Genomic DNA, 14,455 nt, shown 5'->3' with positions numbered 1-14,455 from the left:
CATGCCATCTGTCTGTAAGAGGACAGGGGTCTCTGAGGGGGGGGGGGGTGTGCAGACAAGTTCATTGATCTCGCAACATCCGATATCCCTCAGAGCCCCTGATGGACTGTCCCTCTCACATCCTGCGTCAGTTCATTTAGAGGCCTTGTTAGCGTTATTCACCTAGGTGGTGAGTTGGTGAGGAAAGCTATCATCTAAAGATGTGTGTGTGCCTGTGAGTGTGGAAACATGCCTGCATGTATTTCTGTGCGCCCGTGGGTGTGTGTGCTGCTGAACATAAGTCTTAGACACATTCATTAAGTACAACACATGAATGTGTACATGAGAAGATCACTGAAGCATCTTGGTACTGCACAAGGAAAGAAAAGCATCGATTTTCAAGGTGTGATGTCCAAAACGTAACCAACCCATACAGAGAAACATCATCTGAAATAGACAGATTGTGGACTGAAAGACCCAAAAAGAAGGATGAGCCATGGCTGAAGATAATGACAGGAATAGAAGGAAAACAAGTGTTGAATCAACAGAGCTGGCAGGAGGCCCAGGTGCCATTGTCTATCCATCAACAGCACAAAGGTCACCCTTGAAATCAGGGCTTAACAAAACATGCTGCTGTGAGAAAATCATGTAGAAAGGGGAGCGAGACTGAAATGCTACAGTTTGCACAAGGTTTCGGTTTCCTTGTGCGTCAGACTGCAAGAATGTAAAACGCTGCAGAGCAATGCAAATCTGGGTGCATGAGCAGTGTGCGTGTGAACATTCATGGACGCCCTGTATGTGGTGTGTTTGTGTGTGTGTGTGTGTGTGTGTGTGTGTGTTTGTTTCTGTGTGAAGCCATCTCCTCCACCAGAGCTGCAGTTCCTTTGAAAATTTAACTTCTTGTTTCTGTACTGCAAAAATATAGTGAGAAGCTTAGCTAAGAAAATCAGTGTCATTTGTCTCCCTTTGAGATGCAGTCCATGCTTTGCTGCTTGGAGTAATAATGCAAGGGAATTGCTGGCAATATCTGGAGTGAGGGAGATGTCTAGCAGGAGATGGCTTGCAGCCCCTGGACTGTTACTTCCATAATAATGTGCTGAGCCAAATACCAATGGATATAACAGGAGACTTATTTTTGTATCCATTCATGAACACCCTGACTCACATTCATTTTTCCCCCCTATGGGTAAAGATCCTTAGTCAGAAACACCGATTATTTCAAAGGAAGAAAAAACGATGGATTTATTTGTCAGTGCCCTATAGTGGTAACTGCTGCTGAACTCAGTTCCTTCCTTCATTTGACTTCCTTCGTTCTCCTGGATTCTCTCCAGCTCTGTGTGTACACATCCCATTGCGATCAGAGAACCGAGCCCGAGTCACCCGAGTCAATCCTGGAATATGTTCGTCTGAGAAAGATGCCGGCTCCGCAGGAGTGATGTTAGAGGGACGTTTTTTGGGAAGGGGTGTCCAACGTTGAGTTTTCCCTCTCTCTCCTGCAGCTATGAGGGCTTCTTCCTGTCCTGTTCCTTGACCCATGGAGGTGCAGAGCTCTGCGCCCCCCAGCACACCAGCAAGCAGTCTGTCAGCAAGTACCTCTTCCACCTGGTGGTGTGGGACCAGAGGTGAGTAAGTCTGCTGATCAGTCGATTCGTCTTGTCAGCAAAGTCGGATTTTGTAAAGCAGCCATCTTGATTCAGATTCTCACAAAGCGCTTTGCACAGAGTTGTCTACATAACATTTGTCTACAGAAACCTCTTTGACCATGTGGTTGATAAAACGCCGTGTCATACAGGACGAGCTGATAGGGCTGGAGTAGGAAAGGAATGTTCACACAGGTGACAACAGTAGTTCTTCAGGCTTGTAGTTTTCCTTTGGCGCACCTTAGGGACATAGATAGAACACGTGAAGTGGGTCGTTTGTGTCGCCAGTGGCACTGGATGCAGTGCGGTTTGTCCTTTGAGTGAGGAATGTTTAAGTTGAGATATGTTGTTTTGTAATGAAAAATGTTGCTTGAGAAGCCTATATCAAAGATATGAGTGTCACTACTCAAAGTGAAGACGACAGTGCTTAATGGCTGCATTGACTACAGTTTGGCGTGGTTTGCTTGCAGGAAATACAGGCAGTTGCATTTATCGCAGTGGTGCTGGGTATTTGTTCATTCCATGTCATTCATTCCCATCCCTCCATCCCTAGTATCTGTCTTCCTGTTTGTATGAGCTCAGCTGATGCCCTTGGTTGTTTGTCAGGTTATTGTTGTGGTCAGAGATTGTGAAGGACCTATTGTTAGGAGTGCAGTCTTTGAAACAAGTCTTGAAGCAACCAGATAACATCCTGTTGCTGTATTAATGGTCCCTTTACTTTGTGTTGCTGTTTGCTGCCTGCTGCATGTGATGTATTGTCTGTAGATATTTTTGAAGACCCATTGTTTATGATATTTTTAGTCCTGTATCCTGGAGCATTAATATGTTTTGGGGGAGGGGTTGGTAGCTATATGTCAGCAAATGGCTTCTATAGCTTACCATTCACTGTTTTCATTTCTTCCAGCTTTATGGCTGTTAAGTGAGGGGACTGTTCCATTAGCAACAAAAATAGCCATCTTAGAAACGTTGATTTATCACTTGAGCTTCGGATGTTTATGTTAAAGTTCCAGCTATGCCACTCGATGCTGTTATTTCCAACTCAGAACGAGCGCTGCTGCACGCATACCAGTATTTTTGTCAGAATAACTTGGCTGCTGTACTGTGGATTCCTAAATAAAGTGTTCTGTTTAATTTTAGTATGTTAGTGTATGCTGAGTTAGCTACCTGTCTTGCCTGCCTGTTGCTGCGCGTCCTTTCATGGTTCTGCTCGAGCATCCCTCCCAACATCTTAAGTAAACGCATTTTCATTTTACACGAGCATAAAGTAAATAGATAAACCAGAGGGGTCTGGATCTGATGGTATGCAACTTAGGGTGCTATTTTTAGGCAACGCATTTCAATTGCAGTAAAGGTCCTTTGAAGTCTTTTCAAAGAGAAGCGTTTTGATATGTACGCTTTCATCTAACCAAGCAAAATTGGTTGATATCACAGAGGGCTTGTGAGAGGGGGCAGTATATAATGAGGGTGAATAGATTATGAGCTCCCCCCATTCCCCGGTTTTGTAATCTTTCTCTCTCCCATGAGGAGCACTAAACGCTTCAGACCTGAGGTGTGGTTTATGGATATAGTTGTGTGTTTATGTGGTTGTTTTGGTTAGCATCATGAGAAGAATCTGAATGGCAGGCATTGGGGAAGCATGGGACAGGAACAGAGAGTGACACTCCACCCATAACACCTGAGTCCCCGGGATGGAGTGGCGGCCTCCAGGATGCGCCTGTCGGAAAAAGAGCTTCCCTCTCTCTCCGACAGAGAGGCACGCGAAGAGAGACGGGGCGCGGGGAGTCGAGCTGGGAAGTGCTGAGCATGTGCCCCGTCCGCCCTGCCTGACTGTCACCCGGTGTGACATCCTAGTTCCTCTGCCCCGGAGTGTAGCACCAGGGCCGTTTCCTGTGAGCGCGGGGGGGACGTGGGCACACAGGATGTGGAAGATGCCCGGCGCTGCAGGCCTGTGCCAAGCCCTGGCTCGAATTGGCGCTGTCGGTTTTATAGATCCATACCCAGGTCACTTTGGAATCAGACCTTGGTGAACGTAGTGGATTGGTACAATACATTGCTACTTTGATCGTGTGCTTAACTGATACCCTGTTGGCTTATGCTAAGGTTATCCGTTTTAACTGAAACAGTTAAAGTGTATGTGTAAGGGTGCAAGAGCAATGTGTCACCTGGGCATTAATCCAGTGCCATCTGGTCAGTTTTAACTGCAGAGGGAGGGCTGGAGGGTTTATCACAGCTGGAGTTTCCATCTCTAAAACTCTACCTCTCCCCCCTCCCCATTTCCCTGTCTCTGTCTCTACCCCTCTCTGCACAGGATCTGTTTCCCGGTGCAGATCAACCAATTGCCGCGAGAGACGCAGCTGACGGTGACCCTCTACGCCACGTTGTTGCCGCCACCAGGAGGTGCCGAGGATAAGAGCAAGCAGCGGCGCAGCATGGAGCCGCTGGGCTGGGTCACCATGCCCCTCTTCAACTTCAGACAGTGAGTTTTGGGGGGGGGGGTCAAAGACATAGTCACATGACACACTACCAACCGACTCGCTTTCTTTCGGACCGCTCTCAGCCGCAACTGACGCCGTACCATTGTGCCCTGCCGAGGACATGCTGTTGATGCATTCAAGAACTCCGGGAGTTCTTTGAAATTAGCCCTCCTCATTTAACACCTGTATTTAATAGAGACTTCCATCACTGTTTGACAAAGCCTCGGGTAGAGTTTTTAGCGGCACGCATGAAACACACAGCAGATGGATCGCCCTAACAAACTGACTGATGATTCCTCTGTGTGTCTAACCAAAGCCTTTCCTGGGGTTTATTTATTTCCAAAAACAACCCAAGTTTGCAGAACAGTCGAAGAGTCCGCACTTCCCCGCGAGGAAAGGAGATTGCTGTTTTCCTTTCTGTGGCATCTGCTCCCCGCAGCCAGTAAATTATTTCGATTGTCTGCATGGAGCTGGAGTTGTCAGTGCGTCCCTCCACAGAGGCTGGAAACATGAAGAGGCTGCAGCCCCACAGCTACACGCTGATATTTATTCCATCCCTCTGCTTCACCAGCAGTCGTCAGAGTCGTCAGGCCCGGCCTCTGGAGGGGGGGGGGGGTGTTCTGGCTGGCCGGGGGGGGGGGGGTCGCACGTGTCAGGGCCGGTGTGCTGCTGCAGGGCGCCCTCCGTTTCGTCCCTCCGGCTCCTCAGGGGCCTCCTTTTCCCCTTCCCGGCGAATTGGGCCGTCTCGCAGCGAGAGACGTGGCCCGCGGAGAGGAGAGGAGGGGAGCTGGGCCGGGGCAGAGCGATAAGGGGAAGCCGAACAAAGCGCAGATGTGCTGAGTCAGCAGCCAAACAGCTGTCAGGGATTAAGCAGGAGGGATGCGCGCTCTCCATCCTGACAGGGATCCTCCGGGCCGAGCGGGGGAGTCCGGGAGGGCCTGGCTTACTGCTGCATGGCCCTGTTGTTTTGCAGCTTGATCGGCTGTAATTCCCTTCAGCTGGCTGGTAGGATCATAGCAGGAGCGAGTCTGAAGTCCATTCATTTAGAAGCATTTAGAAACACAGAGCGTTGTTTGAGCCAGTCAATCCTACTCATTTTTTTTTTAGTGTAAGGATCTTTTTCCCTTGTCTGGGGAGACCTGCAGTGCTGTCGGATTTACATACTTAATAGCCTATAACCCATTTCAGGAGCTGTATTTTATAGCATAGCAACTGAGAAGGGTTCAGAGTCCAATGCTGTAACAGCCACACCACCCTGCTGTCAAAATTGGCATTGTGTGCTTTTTGTTGCTGATAACGTGTTCAGTTTCTGCAGGTTTCAGAGCAAAGATTGTTGGGCAATGACCCCGCGTGACCTCTCCGCCCTTCTGTCTGCTCTGTTGTCCCTGTAGCGTCCTTACATGTGGCAGGAAGTTGCTTGGGCTGTGGCCTTCGACCCCAGGAAGTGGAAATGCACGTTCCAGCACCCCCAACTTCAGCCAGCCAGACAGTGTCATCCTGCAGGTAATTAACACCGCCCCCCCCATCCCCCTTTACACACGCATTTGCACCAATTCCACACACCCAGACGTCCCTCCTCCACCACCTCCTCCGTTGTTGGTCAGTCTCTCTCTGACTGCATCATGTTCAGACTGTGGACTCCCTCTGCATTCCCCTGCATTAGTGTGTTCCCTCTCTCTCCCACCTCCCCTCCTCCACCTCTATCACACCCTCATCAGCCTCCGTCTCCACTCCCTCCTCCCCCGGTTTGTCTGTGTATGTTTAGTGGCAGTTGCATATACTGAATATGGTAGTGGATGTTATTGCCAATCTTGGCGCCTTGTTGATCAGTTGTCCCGTTCAATTAAAGCTCCCCCTGTGTCAAACAGGGAAAAAAATGCTTTTAAAAGGCATGGTAAATAATACACACTCAAAGCTCTCGGCTCCGGATGGACTCCGCATGAAAGATTCATCTGTCCGCTGCCAGCTTAAGCTTTCTCAGTGTGCCCTCAACCTGGGATGGTGTTAGCGATAAGCTCAGAGCGGTCCTGAAGACTCCCGGTGGATGGGTGTGTTCTCGCACCGCGGGCCTGCACGTTTATTTCACTACAGTAGCGGCAGAGTCCGGTCAAACTCATTTCCTGAGTGTTCAGCAGCTGAGCCGCCGGGTGATTGGCTGGGAGCGGATTGTCAGGGCTGCTGCAGAAGAGACCCAAAAGTAGGTCAGATGGGCTGCACTGGCTGACAGGGGAAAAACAGCAAAAAAAAAAATATATCACATCATTTTAAACTTGCCCTCAGTTTCACACAGTGCAACACTTCTCTGTCTCTCTATTTCTCACTCTTGCTGTCTCCTTTTCCTGTTCTCTCTTTCCCTCACTTGCCCTCTGCTCCTCCTTCCTCTGACAAACACACACACGCACACACACAGAAATATGTAATACACTGGAAATTACAGTTTTCCAGCTCTCCCCAGATGACACTGTTCCCTTCCAGCTGCCTGGCAGAGTCACACACTTTAACAGAACTCATACTCCACCTCTAATGAGAGGAGGGTAGAAACTCACTGAGCTTGTCGCACTCTTCCCCCAACTCCCGCCAATCGGCTCCCTCTAGAAGTGCCTGGTACCATTGAACACACGCATGCTAACGCACAAAGCAAGCCACTTCCTTTCGAAGCGGCAGAAGCTGGCAGTGTGTCCTCTGAACCTCCTCCAGCACACCGCTGCAGAGGCTGCTGGGCCAGGCCGCTGCCGCACCAGATCCCTTTCTGTTTGCGTACAGCATACCTTTGTGTACGGGCAGCGGCCTGTGTCATTTAAATTGATTGTGCGGTTATCCTACTGCACTCACTTCATGAGCAACTCTTTCATCTGCCTTTGTGGACAACTAGCTGCGATTACTTACTTCTGTGATCTGCGCGTATTCCCCCCCCCCCCCTCTTTGTGAGACGTCTCCAAGTCTCACCCCCGCCCCCTCCCTACAGTAGGCGCACATCTGGGGCCATTCGCACATCTGGTGCTTGTTACTGCCCCTGCAGCACCTTCGCTCCATTTGGGCTCTTCTCTTTCTCTTTTTTGACCCATTTTTTTCCATATTCCTTACTTTTGTTCCCTTATCTAATTTCTTTCTTACTTTCAAAACTATTTTTCTATTCTTCGGTGTACCCCATGCATTTTATTCCCTTGATCTTCTATGTTTTTTTCACCATTGCTCTTTATTCTTGCCATTTGATGATGTGGCTTTTCTCTCAATTCTCTCTTTCTTTCCCTCTCTCCCTCTCCCTCCCTCTCTCCTTGTCTCTTACTGTCGGCTACTGTCTTTGTGTGCCTCTCCGTCTCTCCCTCTTCTCTCTCTCTCTTTCTCGCTAACCCCTCAGAGAATCCCTCTTTATTTTTAATAACATTTCTCTCAGGCATCGGGGCCCCATGTTGGTGTGTTTGCTTTGGCAGGGATGGAAATGTAAGCAGAGATGGAGCCGCTCCATTGCTTGGTGCTTTAACCCTGTAAGGGCAACAGTCACAAGCCAAACACCCTTTATTTACACACCTGTGAAATGTTGCCCTTGACATCTGGGTTAAAGACTTTCCCCTTCCCCACTCTGCTGGTACAGGTCTCACACTTCTTAACTTGTGCTGATTGGTGGGAAATAATAGTTTGAATGTGTGGTTGTCTGTAACCAGGTAAGCGCGTTCCTTGAGCAATTGAGTTTTGTGTGGTTTCTGGCTGGTTTCTTGGCTTCGGCGGTGAAGCTGGAGGACAATTTTGATCTGCGTCCTTCTTGCCCGCAGGTGGACTTCCCCACTTCCTCCTTCGAGGTACGCTTCACCACACCCCCGCCTGCCGAATTCAGCCCCCAGTACGAGTTCTCCCGCCTGGACCAGAGCAGCCAGCGACAGCTGCAGGACGTCCTGCACAAGAAGTCCCTCTTCTGGTGAGACGCCGTGTCGCCGCGCCGCTTTCCGTGAAAACGCACAGCGCTTTCATCAGGAAGGGGGCAGAGATGGAATGCGGAGCCCGCAGCGCTCCTGGAAGTTAGCTTTGCTGTAGGCTACCCTGCTGGAATGCTGTGCCTTCAGATCCTTCTGGAGCGCACATATTCATCAGGCTGACACACAAATCCTCCCAGCAGCCTGAAAAGTGGCTGGGTATTCAGACCCTCCCTGTTTGCAGTTGGTACTCAGCTTTGCCGAACATATTTCAGCGAGTATTATTTTTCTTGTGATTTGCACAAGGATTTTCTTGAATCCCTCTGAGTGCTGAAGCAAAAATGTTGTGCAAGTACCAAATAAAAAAATAGTAAAGCTTGCTTTAAAATGTAAGTCAGAACTAAGGACAAACTGAGGAGCTTCCTGAGTGATTATATAGGTTCGCTCTGCCATGCTAAAATGTGAGTCTAATGCTGGGTCCTGCTCTGCTTCTTATTACCAAAGGATCTGTGAACCAAATTCAAATGGGTCATATTTTCCGTGACTGACAGAATGAACTTTCACGAAGAACAGGAGGAGTTCATTAGACTAGAGGACTGTACTGAGATCAGCAATTATTTCTGCCTACCAGCCGGTATGCCTGAACTACATGTGGCACTGTCTAAAGTCAGTAGTACAGTCAAAGGGCCTTACACCGGGCCTCACCATTGCACACATGGGACAGCGAGCTCAGAGGCTTCGGATGAAGCTATGACCTGTGTCCTTGCAAGAGATACAGTGCACTCAAGAACAACTCTCCGCGACCTGATGGTGATGATGCGGGGGTTATTTTCATCCCCTGTGGGGTCCAAAAATAGGAAGTGAAAGCAGTGGGCGAGGCCTCCGTGGCAGCTGGTGGTGAATCGTCACACGGCAGACGGATACTTTGCGTCTCATAGCGAGAGGACCCCCCCGCCCCACCCCCCGCCTCATCTTTTGTCCCCCCCCATGCACGGCTCCATGCGTTTTTCCGCTGTCTGCCGGCCTCCTTTCTTTCATGCCAGCGCCAGCCAAAAGTCACATTCGGAGGCGTGGCGAAGGGGTCAGAATGCAAATGAGAGCACGCGGGGCCCGGGAGCGCAGGGATGGAGTGCAACCCAGGGCCCCGGAACAATCGCCCATTCAGAGAGGGCCCTTTTTTTTCCCGTCCCTGTGAATTCTTGATGTGAGAGGAGTGGAGGATTGTGGGTCGCCTCCGCTGGCGGCGGAATCCGCTGAAAAATCCGGCTCCGTGGGCACCGCAGGCCCCGCCGAAACGGACGACGCGCCCAGCTGGGGAGCGCTAAATAAAATTAGAGGAGCAGAAATGGAGTGAGGGGGCAGGTGGGGGAGTTTATGGAGAGAGAGAGAGAGAGAGAGAGAGAGAGAGGGAGAGAGAGGGAGAGAGAGAGAGAGAGAGAGAGAGAGAGAGAGAGAGAGAGAGAGAGAGAGAGAGTGTCACTCTTGAAATCTGAGAAGGCAGAGAATGAAAATTGACTGAGAATGGAGCAAGCGGACTTCACACACTATGTTTAAGATTTAGGCGTCCGCTCATAGATTGCATCGCCAAGATATTAATCATGATTATTGATTATAAAGGATTACTAACATTTATACACTTAGTAGACACCGTTGTCCAGATGGACGCCGTACAATACATGCTTTATTACTTATTTCTGCATCCCATATGTGCCAGTATCTCTGCAGCTGTCGGCAGTTGGGCTCGCAAGCCCAGATTTTCCTCTGGTTTCAGTCAAATCTATCAGAGCGCTGAAACGTTTATAGCAGCACAATATACAGGGTGGAGAAAGTGTCATGGTGGAAATATGCAAGCCACTCGCATTATAAATCCACTCCCATATGGGATCAAAGGTTGGCCCTGAGCGTGCTGTGTGTACACTTTCTTTATCTGAGACATGACAGTGTGTAAAGCCACAGTAACACACTCCTCCTTGGATTTTGCAATGCATGGGAAGTTGTAACAGGGTGGGGGAGGGCCACGGAACTGACTGATGCGTTTTTTGGGGCGGGCGAAATGGCCATTGATTATCTTATTACGGTTCCCCACTGTAACTGGCACGTTTGTTAAAAGTAATTGGCTTGGTGGTGGAGCTGGCTGCATGTTGAGTTTGTGGATTGAGTGCAGTCAGCTGATCACTTTAGTTTCCATTGCTCTCATTCGCCTTTTAAGTGGCAGTGCTGCCAGGCCGACTTCATCAGCCGCCCCAGACCTGTGCCGTGAGGATGTCTGCAGCAGTGTGGAGTGTGGGGGCTGTAACCTGGAAGGCATGTGCAGATTGGACACTACTGTTGTACCCTGGCAGAATGTCTAACCTAACTGCTTCAGGGTTTCAGTGGAAAAAAAAAGTTCAGCTGTTTAAGTGGGTAGCTCATGCAGTGTAAGCTGCGTCAGTTAACCTAGATGAACGTGTGAATTTTACAGTTATGTGAGATGTGCATCATCCTCATTACCTTCAACACGCAGCTTCAAAGAAGAGCTCTGGTCTCTGGTCTATTAATCCAGAGCTTAATATGATTTTTTCTTGGTTGGAAAATGCATGGATTTGTACGAAGTCATTCCTTTGCGTTCCATGAAGGCCTTTGATTGTTTGAATATGCAGTGAGTGCGGTAATGGGACAGATCACTATCACATTCTCTGTCGGACAGAAGAAAAAAATCGACATCCAGCAGCGTGCTGGGCGCCAGCGGTCCATTGACCTCGGCAGGGGATGCGTGCCGACCGCAGACCCACAGCCCGGGTTGTTTTTCCGCCACACAAGAAATGACCTCATACATGGCCATATATTTCCAAAATCATATCAAGTCATTGATTTCGACTGTCATTAAGGAAAGGGAAACGTTGGGGCCGGTTTGTGTGGAGATTCAGTCCTCTTCCTCTGTGTCGTCAGGGCTGAGGGTCTTACTTTCGCAAACAGCCCCCGGCGCGAGGGGGTTATTTGATCCAGGGCTGGGTCGTGCGGCTGTCGTCCCCAGGGGCACCGAAACACGTGTGCTTAGAGAGAGGAATCGAGAGAGGGAGAAAGAGAGAGAGGGTAAAAGAAAGGGAGGGGGAGAGGGGTCGGCAGAGCGTCCGTTGGCTGGATCAGATTCTGTCCCCAACGTCCTGAAACTGCCAAGCTGTCGGACACACGACCCGGTCCGGGGGACTTGGGGCCCATGACGCCACGGTGGGAGTCGTGACAACAGGGACTGGCTCCAAAGGCCGACTCCTGTATCCTCCCCCCCGTTCTGACACAGACGGTGCCCCTGTCGTACCTGTGGTGGATCGGCCGGCCAATCAGGGAGCAGCAGCCTGCCATGGACCCTCCCAGACACACTCAGGAAGAAGATAAGGGGGCAGCTCGGTCTGTTTGTGTGTATGTGTGTGTCTGTGTGTGCGCGCGCGCGTGCGTGCGCGTGTGTACGTGTGTCGGTAGGTGGTTTGAGGAGTTTTCATGGGATACTCTTTGGAATTTTACATTTCTCAATGGTGTGGCACTGCAATCATTTATATGTTCTGCATGTTTGTTTTGACATCTTGTTCCTAAATAGAGATGTTCTGAAAATGAACCCTCTCGCAGGGGGTCTATTTTGGTTTGTACCTCCAAGGCAGAGGCTCCTTCCAGTGCAGCTGGACTCTGCATTAAAGAGAGAGGAAGTGTGCTTGAGAACTGTAGTTCTGAGATGCTGTGTGCTTTTCACCAGAACTTTTGGACTATTCACTGGTTGTGGAATTGAATACTTTATGACGAAGAGCTGAAAATGTATATGACAAATGTCTGTGCTACTACAAGCCTCTTGAGATGACAGTTAATATAACTTTTTTAATCTCAGAGAGTCAGTGGAGTGTCAGGATTTCTCATAACATGCACAACATGCTTAAATAGAACCCACAGATGTTCTTTGAGGAATAAAATCCAAGAAAAGTGTTTTGCTGGATGTATTAAAGTAATAAGTATTTTCTACAAAACCTACCTTTTTGAAGGCTGCTGACGATGGGTGTGTTTGACCTCTTTCCCCTAGGATTCATTTTAAAATACACGCTGACATGGTAATTCTTAAAGCTTACAGCGAATCAAGCTACAAACGTGCATGCTAAATGCTAACGGTAAGCCGCTGTTGAGTCAAGGTGCTGTTGAAGCTATGTTACGGTGCTGGCATTTGGCTGTTCTGCTATGGCGAAGGTCCAGCTCAGGCAGAGCCTCCCTGGGCGCGCTGCGGAACCCGTATCGGAGGATGTGGAAGCCGGAGTGACGGAGGCGAACCAGAGGCAGAGCAGGAAGGAGATAGGAGCCGCACTGCCAACCCAAACAGCATCGCTCCAGCGGAGCGTTTAAGTGCAAAACCAGCCACAGCCCAGATGATTAAATCAGGGACCCTGCCCGAGGCGACTCCTAATTTCTGACTGTCGGTGCTTAAGCAAACTTTGCCGTAAACTGCGTCCCTCGTAGGCGTCGATCTCGGCTGAATGTCTTCGTCACGGCCACGCTCTGGTACACTGTCGCTTGCAGCTGAGCAGTGTATTAATAGCTGCGTTGCTGCGAGCGATTCAAAGGTTATTGGTGCTCTGGGAGTCCCTAATCTCCATTAGTGATAGAATTCAGGGCAGTGAGCCACCCTTTTCCTTTGGCCTTCTGCTGCCTGGTGTGCTCTAAATAGAGACCACACTGCCCCCTTGTGGCTGAAACCTCGCTGTCTGAATGCGGACCTCGAGAACCTTCAGTGTGGAGCTGAATGGCAGCATCGAATGAATTGGTGATTCCGTATTCCAAAAACAGAAAATTCCAGTGCTCTGGTTTTGAAAGTTCTGAGAGTTCAGGCTTCGCAGGACAGCAGCATTATGCCCAGATTAGGGCTCTAAAAGGACTGGGCTGATGAGATCTGATCGGAAGCTAAAAACAACAACGCAAACAACAGCTAAAACACGCCTCCGACAGTGGTTTGTGTGTAGCTTATGAATAAAACCATAGCATCTCTGCCATGACCCTGCAGGTCTTTGTGTCAGTGATATCTCCACCTCTCGCACGCTCCAGGCTGACCCAGGAGGACAAGCGGCTGCTATGGGAGAAGCGCTACTTCTGCCACTCGGAGAGCAGCGGGCTGCCCCTGGTGCTCGCCAGCGCCCCCAGCTGGGAGTGGGCCTGCCTGCCCGACATCTACGCCCTGCTGCGGCAGTGGGCCTGCATGAACCACCTGGATGCACTGGGCCTGCTGCACTCCACGTAAGAGCTGCCCCCCCTCCCCTCCCCTCTCCTCCCCTCCCTCGCTCCGGATGTTTTTGGGTCAAAACGGTGGCCCACGGTTGTGTCCACGGCAACCGTTACCATGGCTGCGCTCTGTCCATTCACACGCTCAGATTGTCGTGTGGAAACATTAGCTAAGTTGTTTGTGAGCACCGGGGATTAGCGAATACAATTGACATGTCTGACATTTTAAAGGGCAACTGAGGCCTTCCTTTGGGGTATAACGGTTGGAGTAGTTTACTTTGACACAATCTCTTAACAAGAATATAAAAAGCATGATAAATATTTTAAGTCAATAAATATTTGTATGCAGACCCCGGGGAAAGTGTATAGTTGAAAGCACTGAGCACAAGCCAAGTCAACACTGCAGTCTTTACGTGATGTGATGTTGATTTGGTTTGTCCAGCCAGTTTTCTTATTGCACCAGGTGCCTGTTATGTAAGCGGGGCATTGATGTCGATTCCAGCGATGTGGACAGGCCTGACAACACAGTGTGACAAATTCATCTGTAGTGTTTCGAGCTGACAGCCAAATGCCCAGACGCGCACTTGCACGGCTTTCACCTCCATTGCATCACCCACATCCAGTGCTCTAGAGCATGACATCACATGTATTGGGAAGGCGGTGGGTCGTAATGGGCAGCAGGTTGAGCTGACAAAGTTTGTGTTCATGGAGCTCAACAAAGGAGATCATTTAGAGGTGTCTCGGCAAACCGCGAAAAGGGAGCCACGCCTTGCAGGGTGTTGTCGTGGAAAGACATGCACTGTTCACATGGCCCTCACCCTCCCTCGCACTTATCTGCATTACTCAGGTTCCCAGATCAGGAGCTGAGACGCACAGCTGTCCAGTGGATGGACTCCATCTCGGATCCCGAGCTGCTGGACTTCCTGCCTCAGCTGGTGCAGGTATGCTGGGGCGCCCCCTAGTGGCTCCTCCCGGACGGTGCAGCGTGTTGCGATGGTTGGACGGGGTCTAACGGGCGTCTTGTTTTCCGCGACCAGGCCCTGAAGTACGAGTGCTACCTGGACAGCCCCCTGGTGCGCTTCCTGCTGCGGAGAGCCATGGGAGACCTGCGAATCGCACACTACCTTTTCTGGTGCGCACCTTTACCCTCCCACACGCACACTGACCCCAGTGAACACTCAATGAAACACACAGGATGTGGGGGCTTTGAGTGTCAGTGACACTGGCT

The 14,455-nt window shown here is 50.1% G+C and overlaps 1 protein-coding gene across 1 annotated transcript in view; it reads left to right on the top strand.

Annotated features, from left to right (window-relative positions):
- pik3c2b (phosphatidylinositol-4-phosphate 3-kinase, catalytic subunit type 2 beta) overlaps positions 1-14,455 on the top strand; it is a 44,769-nt gene that overhangs the window by 19,081 nt on the left and 11,233 nt on the right. Inside the window, exons 12-18 of the mRNA XM_036531194.1 lie at positions 1,479-1,601; positions 3,928-4,095; positions 5,485-5,596; positions 7,864-8,006; positions 13,054-13,242; positions 14,075-14,168; positions 14,265-14,359. Of these exons, the coding sequence (XP_036387087.1) occupies positions 1,479-1,601; positions 3,928-4,095; positions 5,485-5,596; positions 7,864-8,006; positions 13,054-13,242; positions 14,075-14,168; positions 14,265-14,359 (924 nt within the window). The remainder of the gene's footprint in view (positions 1-1,478; positions 1,602-3,927; positions 4,096-5,484; positions 5,597-7,863; positions 8,007-13,053; positions 13,243-14,074; positions 14,169-14,264; positions 14,360-14,455) is intronic.

This window comes from Megalops cyprinoides, chromosome 6 (assembly GCF_013368585.1).
Source record: "Megalops cyprinoides isolate fMegCyp1 chromosome 6, fMegCyp1.pri, whole genome shotgun sequence".
Lineage (NCBI taxonomy): Eukaryota > Metazoa > Chordata > Actinopteri > Elopiformes > Megalopidae > Megalops > Megalops cyprinoides.
Note: the sequence above shows the minus strand (reverse complement) of the source record. Positions and strands in the feature narration are given on the sequence as shown.